The sequence below is a fragment of the Dendropsophus ebraccatus genome, chromosome 4, assembly GCF_027789765.1.
Source record: "Dendropsophus ebraccatus isolate aDenEbr1 chromosome 4, aDenEbr1.pat, whole genome shotgun sequence".
Taxonomy (NCBI): Eukaryota; Metazoa; Chordata; class Amphibia; order Anura; family Hylidae; genus Dendropsophus; species Dendropsophus ebraccatus.
In genome coordinates, this window is record NC_091457.1 from 128,235,583 (window position 1) to 128,251,886 (window position 16,304).

General features: G+C 45.6%; 1 protein-coding gene across 1 annotated transcript in view; it reads left to right on the forward strand.

The window, feature by feature from the left end:
• The first annotated feature begins 3,227 nt into the window (after window positions 1-3,227).
• Window positions 3,228-16,304, forward strand: part of DENND6A (DENN domain containing 6A) — a 50,602-nt gene continuing 37,525 nt past the window's right edge. Inside the window, exons 1-5 of the mRNA XM_069966994.1 lie at window positions 3,228-3,405; window positions 11,302-11,340; window positions 11,916-11,958; window positions 12,611-12,723; window positions 15,643-15,723. Coding sequence (XP_069823095.1) covers window positions 3,262-3,405; window positions 11,302-11,340; window positions 11,916-11,958; window positions 12,611-12,723; window positions 15,643-15,723 — 420 coding nt within the window. The 5' untranslated portion in view covers window positions 3,228-3,261. The remainder of the gene's footprint in view (window positions 3,406-11,301; window positions 11,341-11,915; window positions 11,959-12,610; window positions 12,724-15,642; window positions 15,724-16,304) is intronic.

Sequence of the window (16,304 nt, forward strand, 5' to 3'; positions counted from 1 at the left end):
GAAAATTTTCAAAACGGGAATCCCCCTTTAGGCTGATTGGGCAAAACAGTTAGTGGTGGGATTCTGTGGGCTGTTGATAATGAACACTAAAAATTATAGCTTTTGCCAATATTTGCAAATTTTCAATTATTTTGGTATACATATGAATACTGCTTGTAGATTCCTTTGATTATTAAGATGTTTACTAAGGTTGGGTTCACACTGCGTTTCTGCTGTCTAATGGATCTGTTTACTTAAAAAAAAGGATAAAAAAGGATGTATTTGTCTGCATTTGTCTGGCGGGGGAGTTTCTCCCTGTGGTGGGGCGGTTGTCTTCTGCCCCATAGGGGTTTTTCGCCTTCCTGTGTCAACACAGTAGGATTCTCCTAGGTTGAACCTGATGGACTCTTGTCTTCTTTCAACCTTATTTACTATGTTACTATGTTACTATGTTTTTCAACCAGTTTTTCCACTAAACAGATCTGTTAAATGGACAGCAAAAATGCAGTGTGAACCCAGCCTAAGGGTCCTATTCCACGGGCCGAGGAGGGCCCGATCAACGATGTAAACGAGCGGCGATCTGCTAGATCGCTGCGCGTTTACTGGGCCTATTCCATGGCCCGATGATCGTTGAGCGAGGGCTGCAAGGACATCGTTACCGATGTCCTTGCAGCATCATACATTACCTGTCAGGTCTTCTCCGCTCTGTCTTCATCCCCGGGTCCCGCACGCTCTATCTTCAGAATGGCCGGTCAGCTGACCGGCCAAACTCAGCCAATCACAGGCCGCGGCGGTCCCAGCCTGTGATTGGCTGAACGCTCCGTCAGCTGACCGGCCATTCTGAAGATAGAGCGCGCAGGACCCGGGGATGAAGACAGCGCGGAGAAGACCTGACAGGTAATGTATGATGCTGCAGCCTGTCAAATCGTCAGTCGCCCGCCGCGCACCGCTATTCAACCGTAGCGATGCGCGGTGGGGGAACGATGATTTTAGGTCTGGCCCTAAATGAACGATCAGCCAATGACACGATCATCGGCTGATCGTTCTCTCTATTTCACCGAACAATAATCGGCCGGATCGGGCCAAATGGGGCCGATCCGGCCGATTATCGTTACTGTGGAATAGGGCCCTAAGACTTGTTTTAAGAGGAAATTTTCGTTATTATATCCACTAATCTTCTCCAGCAAAGGAGGCAGCTAGTAAAGGTCAGCCCTAGATAGGGCAGTCAGAAGACGGACATTCACTTCCAGACAAAACATTTTCCTTGCAAATTGATGATGTATTATTTGTGCAAAAATCATAATTGGTGGCTGATTATACCTAAATATCCCCCCCCCCCTTTTATGTTTTCTCTTCCCTCTTTTACTTCGTATTGTCACTTCCAAATAACTTTTCTAACTGCTTTTACCATGAGAGAGGAGACGTCACTGGTTTGTGGGATTCTTTATCAGTTTGGTGGAAACGCGGGAATGCCCATCAGTCTTATTGCAGGTGACCCAGACAGTAGGATCCATAGGACAGATTAAGCGGCCGCAGGTAAGATCTCTTTCATCCTCCTTTGTGGATCTTGCTTCAGGGACTTTGACTACAAGTGACATTGCCAATTGTTACCTGTCTGACAGGTGATTCTTTGCTGTTTTCTATATTGTTTGCTACTATGTCTTACTAACATCCCTCACACCCCACGGCAGTCTTTGAAGGAAAGTAACATGTCCTTGGGCAAGCAGAGCTTTGGCATGAAATCTTGGGCGTTCCTGTCGCTGAGCATTATAGTCCCATAGTGCACTAAAATTGCCTTCAGACAAAGCTTACCCTCCTCATACAGTTGTTGGTTGTTCCAAAGTACCACTGCCGGTTGAATTACAATGTAATATGTAAGCCCTTTCTGACAAGTCATAGTCCTGTCCTAGTTACCTGTTTTTGACCTGTATTGATGGCCACTGTCTTCAGGTTTATGCCGATTTTTTTTTTTTTTTGAAGGCTGAATAAACTAGTGACAGAGAAGCTGATCACAATGATGTATTACTTACATGCAGTAATGCAGCAGTTCCTCTGTAATCTTTACAGATACTGAGAACATCAAGGACAGGGAAGTAGTCTTTTCAGGTTTAAAGGGGTATTCCACAAAAAAAAAATCACTACCCACAGAACTCAACCAGTGTACTCGGCTCTTTCCATCAGCTCCATAGAAATGAATAGAACCAGCAGGGCCTGATATGGACATTGCTGGGTGGGGGGACAACCACTGCTCCCTACACCCACGTCTGCTAATGGTCCGTTTATACAAAGCGATAATTCACCCAATCGATCGTTTAACGATTTTGAAGCAACAATTTGGTTTTTATAACGAAAAGATAAATCATTAGAAAAATCATTTTAAGATTGTTTTAAAATCGCTTAAGCCTATCTCACACATGGGGTGAATCTGTGAAAGACTGTTCAGACGAAGCGATGTGCGAATTTTCAGCGAACGACCAACGACGATTTAAGAACATATTGAAAGATCACAATGAACGATTTCTCGCTCATTGCTTGATTGTTCGCTGTGTTAACACAAGCCGATTATCGCTCTGGATTATAGGCTCTGGAAATAGGTGTCGATCTATGAGATCAGTGCTTGTTTACACCGTAAATAATGCCATGTATATACTGAAGCATCAGAAAGAGTTGTCTGTGTGTGTGCAGCACCACATAGTGTAAGTGTATGTTCACTACTGTGTACTTTTTAGTATCAGCTCTGTGTTTATCGGGTGGTGCACACCCTAAACTGTATACAATTTGCAGTCCACAATAGCTGTGCGGCTTTAATGTAACAGTAAGTCACAGACGGATGAACAAAGTCACTGTGTAGCCCTAACATCACTCAGTCATTATATATATATATATATATATATATATATATATATATATATATATATATATATATATATATATATATATATACTGTACACACACACATATATATATATATATATTTTTTTTTTTTTTAAACACCCTAAACCTAAAATTGCAAGATTGAAAATGTCATGTTCCTCTACAGAGGTTTCACTGAACGTACATGTGTGTGTGACAGGTATTAGCATAGAGAAAGAACACTGTAGGATGTATTATACACTGTACATCAGCTGCTGTATTAACATTGGTTGCCTGGCGGAAGTTCGCGCCCTCACAGGCTTCGCTCCTCCTGACGTCATCTGTGTGCGCCCCGCGCTGCCAGCGCAGCGTGATGACGTGCCGTGTTGTATTGATTGACGGCTGGATGAAGGCTGTGAACTACTAGACATGTCTTCGCTGGGGATGGAGGGGGCTGAGGAGGCGCAGACCCCCTCCGGGGACCCGCTGTCTCTTCCCTGGGACCGCTTCTCGTCCTGGGTGCACTGCATCTGTGTGGTGGGCTTCGATCTGGAACTGGGCCAGACTGTGGAGGTGAGAGGTCTCGAAGTTGTTGTGGAACTTTTATTGTTGTTGGATGTGATGGTGGATCTTCTTCTCGGCGCTGTGCAGCAGTGTATCAGTACACAAGAGACTGCTGAGGAGCCCTGGTCACTGGGGGAGGGTGTGTGTACACAATGGACGAGTGCTCCCCCCCTGCACTGCGTACACTGCCCCCCCCCCCGGCTGTGTATAATGCCTGACCCCCCCCCCCCCCCCCGGCTGTATATAATGCCTGACCCCCCCCCCCCGGCTGTGTATAATGCCTGACACCCCCCCCCCAGGCTGTGTATAATGCCTGACCCCCCCCCCCCCCCCAGGCTGTGTATAATGCCTGACCCCCCCCCCCCAGGCTGTGTATAATGCCTGACCCCCCCCCCCCCCCAGGCTGTGTATAATGCCCGACCCCCCCCCCCCCCAGGCTGTGTATAATGCCTGACCCCCCCCCCCCCCCCCAGGCTGTGTATAATGCCTGACCCCCCCCCCCCCCCAGGCTGTGTATAATGCCTGACCCCCCCCCCCCCCAGGCTGTGTGTAATGCCTGACCCCCCCCCCCCCGCCCAGGCTGTGTATAATGCCTGCCCCCCCACCCACCCCAGGCTGTGTATAATGCCTGCCCCCCTCCCCCAGGCTGTGTATAATGCCTGCCCCCCCCCCCAAGGCTGTGTATAATGCCTGCCCCCCCCAGGCTGTGTATAATGCCTGCCCCCCCCCCCCAGGCTGTGTATACTGCCTGACCCCCCCCCCCCCCCCCCCCCCCCCCCCCCCCCCGGCTGTGTATAGTGCCTGACCCCCCCCCCCAGGCTGTGTATAATGCCGCCCCCCCCCCCCCCTAGGCTGTGTATAATGTCTGCAGCTTTGAACGTTATGACTGTCCTCAGCCTCCTACATATGATGGGTTCTTCCAGTGTAATAAGATGGAAGAGCAAGCAGTGACTTCTGTTCCTGCGGAGAGCTGTGGCAGCCATCCCTCCATCCCTCCCATATTTAGGGGCAGAGGGGCTTTATCTTCAAAGCAGAAGGCAAATGATCCAGCGCTTCAGTAATACAGGTAGAAGCTTTATTAAAAATCTAAAAAAAAATAGTCAGCCCTCACACCCATGTGCCGTCCACCCCTGGAATCCCCAGATATGTTTGAAGCACATGTTCCCTCTTGGTCACCGCTATAGCATCCTCTCAGCTGTCAGTTGCAGATTGCACAGGATGGCAATAGCCGTATAAGAGGGAGGCTTGGGTTAGGATTGTCTTGGAGTTGGCGACATAAGCACCATACACAGCTAGAGGACAATTGGATTTGGTCTGAATAAAATCAGACGGTCAGGTGTTTAGTTTGAACCTAAATTCGGAGCCAAAAGGTTTGGGGATTAAATTTGCTAATCTCTACTGCTAAGGGTGAAGTCGCATTGATGGCACTTACACTTAAAGTGCAGCAGCCAATCACCAAATGTGTCTGGCAGCTCATGTATTTTCATCTAGCAGTACCTATGTGCTGGTGCTGGAGCCTTCAGGACATATAAGACTTTAAAGCATTATCGTCATTTCAATGAACTTTTGTTAAAGGTCCTGAATGGTCAGGGTCTCTGTGTGCTCCACCTGGCTATGTCTAATGATCAGAGGGATACCCTGACCAATCTTTACTTTTCACAAGGTTGTGTGGCATGTCCTAAGTTAGTTTAAATGACCGTAACACTTCAGTACTTTGCTGCCTCTTTGTATAATAGTATTTTTTAGAATATCCTAATGCAGGCTGGGAGAGAGTGCAGGAGAAAGCCTGGACTGTGTGTGTACAAGCTGAGCCTGTGAGCCTCCAGATAGTCCACACTCAGCCTTAAAGGTAAATCAGGGCTTCCCTATTATCTCTGACCACTCTGTCCATTGCAGTGCCTGCATACCTTGTTTCCAGGTACGCTTTTTACCATGCATTTTTTTAATTTAAGTACACAGTCCTGAGCTGTATCCTTCTCTGATAACCTTAATTTAGAAATTACAGAATGTTCTCTGGTCCTTACAGCCGGCCAACCGTGATAAGAATACAGCAGCCACTATCCTATCTATCACACAGAACTTTGTTCAGTGCTGTTACTGCGTCTCAGAGAGTAAAGTCTGGAGGGTAAAAGTTGTTATAATAATCATGTTATATAAATTTGACTCCACTTTATAGGAAAATTGTGTTTAGAGGAATAACAGAGGATTTCTGACTATTAACATTCACTGCCGGCTATGACTGGTATAAAAATGAAAGGCAAACCCTTTGTATCTGCTGCTGCTCTGTGTGATGTTCTGTACACCATAGCATAAGTGAGTTCGGCGTTGAGTAAAAGGGTTTTATCGATTTATTATTATTTTTTTTAATGCTTGTCCCATCCTGGCCTAAAGTGCATTTGTTAACTTAAAAAAAAGAACTTTTGACATATCGTAGCGATCAAGGTGATCCCATAGACCAGGGGTACTCAACAACTTTTAGTGAAGGTCCACTTACCGGGGTCTATTGTCAGGTGAAGGTCCGAGCTGAACATCAGTAGGAAACGTGTTTTGTTACTTTGTCACAAACGTTCAACTATTTATATACAGAATTGCTGCTTATTAGCGGGAAAATTGGCATTTTTTTCTCTCTCACCAGGCCTTTGATATTAGGTGCAAAGGGGGTGACTGCCCTGGTAGTATATAGCCCCCCTGTTGCTCCCCCAGTAGTGTATAGCCCCCCCTGTGCGCTCTCCTTCAGTAGTATATAGCCCCCTGTTGCTCCCCCAGTAGTATATAGCCCCCCTGTGCGCGCTCCCCCCAGTAGTATATAGCCTCCCCGTGCGCTCTCCTCCTGTAGAATATAGCCCCCTGTGAGCTCCCCCCAGTAGTATATAGCCCCCCTGTGCGCTCTCCCCCTGTAGTATATAGCCCCCCTGTGCGCTCTTCCCCTGTAGTATATAGCCCCCTGTGAGCTCCCCCCTGTAGTATATAGCCCCCCTGTGCTCTCCCCCTGTAGTATATAGCCCCCTGTGAGCTCCCCCCAGTAGTATATAGCCCCCGTGAGCTCCCCCCAAGTAGTATATAGCCCCCCTGTGAGCTCCCCCCTGTAGTATATAGCCCCCTGTGAGCTCCCTACTGTAGTATATAGCCCCCCCATGCGCTGTCCCCCTGTAGTATATAGCCCCTGTGAGCTCCCCCCAGTAGTATATAGCGCCCCTGTGCTCTCCCCCCAGTAGTATATAGCCCCCCTTGTGCTTTCCCCCTGTAGTATATAGCCCCTGTGAGGTACCCCCTGTAGTATATAACCCCCTGTGCGCTCCCCCCTGTAGTATATAACCCCCTCAGTAGTATATAGCCCCCTGTGAGGTCCCCCCAGTAGTATATAGCCCCCTGTGCGCTCCCCCCAGTAGTATATAGCCCCCTGTGAGGTCCCCCCTGTAGTATATAGTCCACCTGTGCGCCCTCCCCTTGTAGATGCCCCCCAGACAGAAAAAAAAAATAACAAAAACAACTCACCTAGCACCTCGTTCCCCGCTGCGGCTGTCTTCGTCTCTTCCCGTCGGTCCGGCCCCCGGCTGATACGCGCTCTGTAGGGATGTCCCGGGGATTCCCCAGCAGAGCGCGCATCAGTGACCTCAGCGTACGCCGCCGGCCTGCACTTCCGGGAAGGACAGGCCGGCAGCGTACACTGAGGTCTGTGGTGCGCGCTCTGCTGGGGAATCCCCGGGACATCCCCAGAGAGCGCGCATCAGCCGGGGGCCGGACCGACACTGCCCCCAGCCCCACAGGCGTACTGACATCTAAGGACAGTACGCCTATGGGGTGGGAGGCAGTGCGGTGGGGAGCGGGACGGACCGGATCCGGGGCGGTTAGGAGGTCTGACCAGGGGTCCGGACAGCTGGCCTCCGCGGTCCGGGTTCGGACCGCGGTCCGCCAGTTGAGGACCCATGCCATAGACTTTACATTGGGAGTTTTGGTAACGGTGCAGGGATCCCGGTGGCACAGTCCTCTCCCAAAAACGCTGCCTGGTTCCTGCGCTCAGCACGGTTCTTTTCCTGTGCACTGGCTTTGAGCATTGGAGGCAGACCCGGTTCCCCCCAGTGTGACTATATCCCCTCTGTGATGTGTCTCCATTAGAATTAATGGAAGCACATCACAGAGGGGCAGGGCGAATGTCACACGGGGGGGGGGGGGGGGGGGGGGGCGCCAAGTCTGCCTCCAATGCTCCGAGCCAGTGCACAGGAAAAGAACCGTGCTGTATATAGTGACCTCTCTGTATATATTGGAGGGATGTGCTGTATATAGTGACCTCTCTGTATATATTGGAGGGATGTGCTGTATATAGTGACCTCTCTGTATATATTGGAGGGATGTGCTGTATATAGTGACCTCTCTGTATATATTGGAGGGATGTGCTGTATATAGTGACCTCTCTGTATATATTGGAGGGATATATAGTGACCTCTCTGTATATATTGGAGGGATATATAGTGACCTCTCTGTATATATTGGAGGGATATATAGTGACCTCTCTGTATATATTGGAGGGATATATAGTGACCTCTCTGTATATATTGGAGGGATATATAGTGACCTCTCTGTATATATTGGAGGGATATATAGTGACCTCTCTGTATATATTGGAGGGATGTGCTGTATATAGTGACCTCTCTGTATATATTGGAGGGATGTGCTGTATATAGTGACCTCTCTGTATATATTGGAGGGATGTGCTGTATATAGTGACCTCTCTGTATATATTGGAGGGATGTGCTGTATATAGTGACCTCTCTGTATATATTGGAGGGATGTGCTGTATATAGTGACCCTCTCTGTATATATTCGTGCTTGTGCTGTGGAGCTGATGCTGCTGTATACTCGGCCTCCACATTCCCCTCTCTCTGTGATGGATTTCATGTGACCCCTCTATAACTCTCAGGCGGTGACGCCAGGAACGGACTGTTCTGCTTTACTACATGTTTGTGGTTTCTTGTCCCTGGCAACAGATAAACACTCAGCGGTCACAATAGCGGCCATGCTGCCCGAGCCTGCGGCTGCCACCTGCCCAATCCATTTCTGATGCTATTAGAAAGTGTATAAAATCTCCTGTCAGAGCCGATCTATTCATCTGTTCCATCCATCATGGAGGACTATAACTACTGATCATGTACACGCAGTGCCTCTTCTGTGTTCAGAAATGGAGCTAGGCCCTGACGTTTTGTTTCAATATGTTTCATTAGTTTTACAAAGTTAACTTCGTTTACCCCCCTCTGAATGGAGATAACCCCTGTCTATACTACCTGACCTGTCACGAGGACAAGACAGCAGTTCGGATTCCCTATTGAAAGGAATAGGATGTGGATTTGTTGTAAAATATTGAGATCTATGTGGAGTTTAAACCATATGAAGATAACCGTCTGTTTCTTCTGAGCTCATTTCTCTCTGCACCTCCTGCCCCTTCCTTCTCCATAGACTTCTATGGGCAACGTGTGACATGATCCCCCTGTGTGCCAATGCTGCAGTAAGCTGAGACTGAATGATGGGGCAGAGGGTGTTGGCCTATAAGACCTCATTCCCTGATAAGTTATAATGTTCTCTTTTACTGCCAGTTTTTGTATCCTTTCTTGAGTTGATGGTGACCATGTAAGTATAAAGGAAAGCCGTGTAGTAAATACCTTTATACTTCTCTAATCCAATTCAGGTTTAGCTACAGTGTGTAAAGTCCATTATATCAGAGCATGATCTTGTTTCTTGACTTTTTGTGTGCCAGAGAGAAAACCTATATCTCTGTTTACCAGACACGTTGCAGGACGGCTAGCTAGACAAATATTAGTATTCCTCTATAAGCTGGAGATGGGGCCCTGGGACTGTATGGAGTATAATCAGGATATTTGGGAATCTATTATGATAAAATCCAAGTTATTTCAGCACTACCATGTATGTGTTTCATAAAGTAATAGATGGATGTCATGATGGCAGTTTCCCCATCTCCTATGGTTAGCGTGATCCCCTCTCTATGTGCCCTGCATTCTTGGGGCCTGCCATGGGCTTATCCAGGATTAGAAAAAAAACACAGCTACTTTTTTGCAAAAACAGCACCACATCCATCCTTAGGCTATGTTCACATAGCGTAAGATACCGGCCGTTCCATGACCTGGCCGGGTCTCTGAAAAGATCGTCCTGTCCGGTACTGCAGTACCGGATGGATGATCTTTCGGGCTGCAGTGTTCTGAGAGCAATGCAACGTATGTTCTCGTAATTTTATGAAAATATACATTGTGTGAACATATCCTTAGGTTGTTTGCAGTAGTACAGCTCCATATACCTAATGGCCCTATTCCACGGGTCGTTTTAGAGGAGCAAACGAGCGCTATTAGCGCTCGTTTGCTCCTCGTTCGCCGCTCGCTGCCGCCGCTATTCAACGCGGCTGCAGCGAGCGGGTGAGTGCGGGAGGGGCGGGGGGGCTGCTCGGAGGATCGCTGATCGTCCGGGCAGCCCATAGGATATAGCAGCGTCTGCTGCTGATGCTCCTATTCAACGGAGCGACGGCAGCAGATCGCTGCTATATCAGTCGCTTGTTTTTCAACATGTTGAAAAACAAGCGACTGCAACGATCAGCCGACATGAACGATGTCGGCTGATCGTTGCACTCTATTCCACGGAACGATTATCGTCCGTAGCGGTCGATATAGTCCGAAAACGAACGATAATCGATCCGTGGAATAGGGCCATAAGTTGAAATGAACTGCAATACTGCACACAAACTGAGGACAAGAGTGGCGCTGTTTCTAGAAGAATGAAGTTCTGTTTTCCTGATCCCGGATAATCCCTTTAATGTTGGTGTTTTGCACCAAATGCTTCTTGGTTTATGATGATGTGATCTGAAACGGCAAAAATAGTGATATTACCATACATTAAAAATGGTGGTGGTGACACTTTGGTGGCTGTTCATGGGAAGATAACTTCATGAAGACTTGCTGATATCAGGAAAAGACTGCTTTGGTGGCTGATAAATGTTGCAGGAACCTTGGTGACCTCTCAGACTGTACAGATCTATATTGTGTTCTGTGACTACACCGAGGCCCCAACTTTTCTGTTTTTTTTCCCTGCTTGTTTTCTCTGTCTGGGAAATTCCACGAATGTCTCTGCAGACCTTTGATTTGTGACTTTGCTGAGCCAGCAGATTGTATATTGTAGCAGCCCCTGCCACACTGGCCACCAGCTACGCACTTTGGTCTCCACACTTTGTCTGTTTCTACGTTTAATAATTATGTTAATAAATTATTAATTATGTTAATAAAAATAATTAAAAAAACAATGAAAAAAAGATAAGATTTTCGGGGTCAGTACATAACCCGTACAAATTGAAATCAATGCTTGTCTGAGGCGTTGGGTCTGGGTCTTATTACAGGGGTCCTCCAACTAAATAGTGTTTCTTTACTCTCAACTGGTTTCAGAAAGTTTTATAGATTTGTAATTTACTTCTATTTAAAAATAAAAAAAATTCCAGTCTTCCAGTACTTATCAGCTGCTGTATGCCCTGTAGGAAGTAGTGTTTTCTTTCCAGTCTAACATAGTGCTCTCTGCTGCCACCTCTGTCCATGACGAGAACTGTCCAGAACAGTTGCAAATAACCTTTCTTTGGACAGTTTGTGTCATTGACAGAGGTGACGGCAAAGAGCACTGTGTCAAACTGGAATGAATGCACCACTTCCTGCAGGACATTAAGCAACTAATAAGTATTGGAAGAATTAATATTTTTGAATAGAAATAAAATACAAATCTCTATAACTTTCTGACACCAGTTGATTTGAAAGGGGGAAAAAAAATCACCTGAGTACCCCTTTAATTTAGCACTGATCTACCTGATCATGGAGTCTAGATTTATCATACAGACCTTTTTTAATACTCTTCTTTTTTATGTAGGCATTGTATCCTCCCCATGCAAAATTAACTGATAAGGAGGTAAGTCTACAAAATATACTCTGTTCTTAAAGGGAAAACTGTTATCAGGAAATCACCTATTGTTTATATCAAGCTTTTATGTTAAAATTAGAGATGAGCGAACCAGGTTCGGGTTCGAGTCCATCCGAACCCGAACGATCGGTATTTGATTAGCAGTGGCTGCTGAGCTTGGATAAAGCTCTAAGATTGTCTGGAAAACATGGATACAGCTAATGACTATATCCATGATTTCCACATAGCCTTAGGGCTTTATCCAACTTCAGCAGCCACCGCTAATCAAATGCCGAAAGTTCGGGTTCGGATTGACTCGAGCATGCTCAAGGTTCGCTCATCTCTAGTTAAAATCTTCAGGAATTTTTGTAATTTTTTTTCTTCTAATTTTCCATTCTATCTATATTATAAAATGACATCCTGTGAGGCGATGACACTAAACACTAAGAATCACTATATGGACTATAGAGGGGTTAATTGGTGCTTCTATCTATCTATCTATCTATCTATCTATCTATCTATCTATCTATCTATCTCTAATCAGTGTTCCATGCCATCCAATGTATTTTCTTTTCATTTTACAGAAAACCAGCATCTGTTACTTGTCGTTCCCAGATTCTAATTCCGGTAGGTCTCTGTTCTTTTAGGGACTCTGAGAAGTGAATGGCACAAGTAATCATAGATAATGTTGCAGTCCGCGTTTGTCAATCTTTAATTTTGGTTTTTGCTACATAGAATATCATTCTTTTCAGGGTTCGGACCTCATAAAAGTCCTGACATATATAATTTAGGTTTTTGCTACACAGTAGGAGTCCGTATTTTGTGACTTGTCCACTTTGGTCACTTAAGTACTTATGTATAGGGAGAGATCTATCAATCAAGGGAAACGGGGTGGGAAGAACCTGCCTGCGGCCATCTCGGTGCCTTAAAGCCCCCTCTCTTTCCAGCAGGTTTTAATCCTGATATTCTGAAATGGGTTTATGATAGGTGTCTGTAATAAGTGAGGCTGTAGAGTATTATTCTGTCCATGGTTTGGGCCTCATAAAAAACATCCTGACCGGTTCCCTTTAAGGTGCAGAAAGCAGAGAAGGTCACAGGGACGACTTTGTGGCTGTAAGGTGGAGGCAGCACTTGTACACATAAAGATTGATTTTTCTTATTTGTGCTTAATGTGCACGGCCCGGCTTCCTGATAGCCACAACGTTTTGTTTCCTCTAATGAGAACACATCCCAACATCTGATGGGTAGTAAAATATCTGCCTTCTGCTCTCTTCTTCAGGCTGCCTGGGGGACACACAGTTTTGCTTCAGATTCCGTCAGTCGGCCGGCAGGAAATCTTCTCTGCATTGTGTTCTGGATCAGATGGACAGAGATTCTCCAGTTTATTTAAAGGTTTGGTTACTTGTTGGTTATTATTGATAACCAGTCATAAAAAAGTCCGTAAGAATTCATTAAAGGGGTCGGTCCCTATTTGTTAGAATCACAACCTAAAAAGTAAGCTGAGTCCAGGGTGTGTAAGTTGTAATCTGCTGAGAAACCTGACTTAAAGGTCAGAACTAATGTCAGAATGTTATATAGATTTGTAATTTACTTCTATTTAAAAATCTCAAGTCTTCCCATACTTATTAGCTACTATATGTCATGCAGGAAATGTTGTTTTATTTACATTCAGAAACAGTGCTCTCTGCTGCCACCTCTGTTGGAGACGGGAACTGTCCAGAGTAGTAGCAAATCCCCACAGAAAACCTCCCTTGCTCAGGACAGTTCCTGTCTCGGCCAGAGATGTCAGCAGAGAGCACTGTGTCTGAATGTAAATAAAACACCACTTCCTGCAGGACATACAGCAGCTGTTAAGTATGGGAAGACTTGAGTTTTTTACTAATTACAAATCTATATAACTTTCGGATACCAGTTGATTTGAAAGAATTTTTTTTCGGTGGACAACCCCTTTAAAGTAACACTGTCACCACCTTTTTGCATTTTGACTGCTCTCCACAGGTGTAAAGGGTAAATGTTACAGCTTTCATTTATTTTATATCACACCTCATGGTGCTTGTTGTGGTAAAAAGTAGTTTTTATCACCTGGGGATTGGTATATGTGGGTGGGGCCTCGCGGCCTATGTGCCACATTGCTCCGCCCCTAGCACCACTAGGCCCCACCCCCTCTGTGGCCATTGGTTTGGGACAATCTGGGGGGGGGGGCTAGATCTTTAGGCTGGCCCTCCCAATGGCTGCTGAGGGGGCGGGGCCTATGTTTCAATGGCTTCACGGATGGGGGCGGGGCTAAGTGGCGCTAGCGGCGGAGCAATGTGGCACATAGGCTGAGAAGCCCCGTCCACATATACCAATCCAAAACAACTTTTTACCAGAACAAGCACCATGAGGTGTGATCAAAAATAAGTAATGAAAGCTGTAACATTTACCATTTACACCTGTGGAGAGCAGTCAAAATGCAAATAGGGGGTGACAGTGTCACTTTAAAACCCCTTAAGGTCCAAGCCAATTTTCGTTTTTGCGCTTTTGCTTTTTCCATTTTATGTTTAAAAGTCCATAGCGCTTGCATTTTTTCACCTAGAGACGTATATGAGCGCTTATTTTTTGCGAAACCAATTGTACTTTGCAATTACAGGCATTATTTTTCCATAAAATATGTTGTGAAACCGAAAAAAAAATCATTTGCGCTGTCAAATTGAAAAAAAAAACGAATTTGTTTTGATTTCGGGGAGTTTTGCATTTACGCCGTTCGCCCTATGGTAAAACTGACTTGTTATGCATGTTCCTCAAGTCGTTACGATTACTATGATATATAACATGTATAACTTATATTGTATCTGATGGCCTGTAAAAAAATTCAAACCATTGTTAACAAATATATGTCACTTAAAATCGCTCCATTCCCAGGCTTATAGCGCTTTTATCCTTTGGTCTATGGGGCTGTGTGAGGTGTCAGTTTTTGCGCCATGATGCGTTCTTTCTACCGGTACCTTGATTACGCATATACGACTTTTTGATCGCTTTTTATTACATTTTTTCTGGATTTGATGCGACCAAAAATGCGCAATTTTGCACTTTGGGATTTTTTTGCGCTTACGCCGTTTACCGTGCGAGATCAGGAATGTGATTAATAGTTCGGCGATTACGCGCGCGGCGATACTAAATATGTTTATTTATTTATTTATTATTTTATATTTATAAAATGGGGAAAGGGGGGTGATTTGGACTTTTATTAGGGGAGGGGATTTTTTATTAATAAAAACACTTTTTTACTTTTTTTTTTTTACATGGACTAGAAGCCCCCTGGGGGGCTTGTATATACATAGCACTGATCTCTCATAGAGATCAATGCTGTGTATATACACAGCAAAGATCCATGAGATCGGTCATAGATTGCTATGGCCTGCTGCAGGCCATAGCAATCTACTGCCGAGCCGGGATCAGCGTCATTCCGACGCTGAGGCCCGGCACGGCCAGAAGAACGGATCTCCCCCCTGCGATCGCATCGCGGGGGGGAGATCCGTGCCACTAGACACCAGGGATGTTGTGCATAAAGCATTTCAATGCAGCTGTCAGGTTTGACAGCTGCATTGAAGTGCTTAATTAGCCGGCGCGGCAACGGGACCCGCGCCGGCTAACAGAGGCACTGCCCGGCTGCAGATTGCAGCCGGGATCGGTGCCGTTCAGAGTGGGGTCCCGGCGGGACCCCGCTCTGAAAACACCCCCCCGGCGCCATGACGTATGAGATACGTCATGGGTCGCTAAGGGGTTAAAGCAATCTTATGAGAAATAAAGCTTTACATAGAGTCTATTGCTGTCAATGTGCTCTCCATGTAGATCATGGATATGCTGATACTCCAGAAAAAGAGAGAAGCAGCTTCCTCCACTCTCATAGAGGCCGTTGTTTAAAGGGGTATTCTCATCTCCACTTATACAGTTATACTTGTAGAACTTGTCAAGTTTAAAAATTTTAGCAAATACATTCATTTAGCAAACTTGCTTCTTTCTCCTGATATGCTTCTCTAGTCCTTCCTTTGACAGTTCGTTGTCTAGGTTACTGACCACCGCTCTGCTCTAAAGGCTGGGAGGCAAGTTTGCTAAATGAATGTAATTGCAAAAATATTTACCTTGATAATCCCTACAAGTATACCTATATTACCCCCTTTAATTATGACTTCTGATTAAATACCCCTTTAGTAAGAACAGAAAAGCACAGTTAATAAAGTGGTGTTGAACATTGCCGATATAGTTGAAGTGGTGTAAGATAAAAGCAATGACGCTTTGTAATCTTCTATACCAATTTTGTGTTTTCAACAGAAAGATCCCTCGTGTTTCTATGGTTACGTCTATTTCCGACAAGTCAGAGACAAGACTTTAAAAAGGGGCTATTTTCAAAAGGTAATTCAGTACGTGGCGGCCATACTGAGCGGAGGCTCGGGTCCATTACTGCACGCGTGTATTCAGTGATTCTAGGCATGAAAGGATGATTACTTATATGCTTTTATCTGCTTTATTCTATGTGTCATGTCTGTTACAGTCATTATCAAAGCACTCTCACCTCTTGTGTTATGGTCAGATAGACATAAAGCAGTAGTAAAGGGCTTAAAGGGTTTTTTCAAGCTGAAATGATTGATGGCCTATTCTCAGTGCCTGGCACCCCTACCGATCAGCTGTTAGGGTAAGCTGTGATGCCCACACTATACAGTGGACGAGGCCGGAGGCTGTGTGCCTTTCATTGTTTATCGGTGCCACCAGGTTATTCACGTGAATAGGAGCTGAACTGCAGTAACTTGACTACACAATGGCATGGTGACTACTTGCATGGTAATTTACATAGAGCGCGGGAGACTATTAAACTAACTTTGCGGGCTGTATGTACATGGGACGGAGGGTACAGGGGATGTTTAGGAAGTTTCTTTAGCTTTATGGCCAATTTTAATGTGATTGGTTCCCTTTAAGATCTGTTAAATATTGATGGC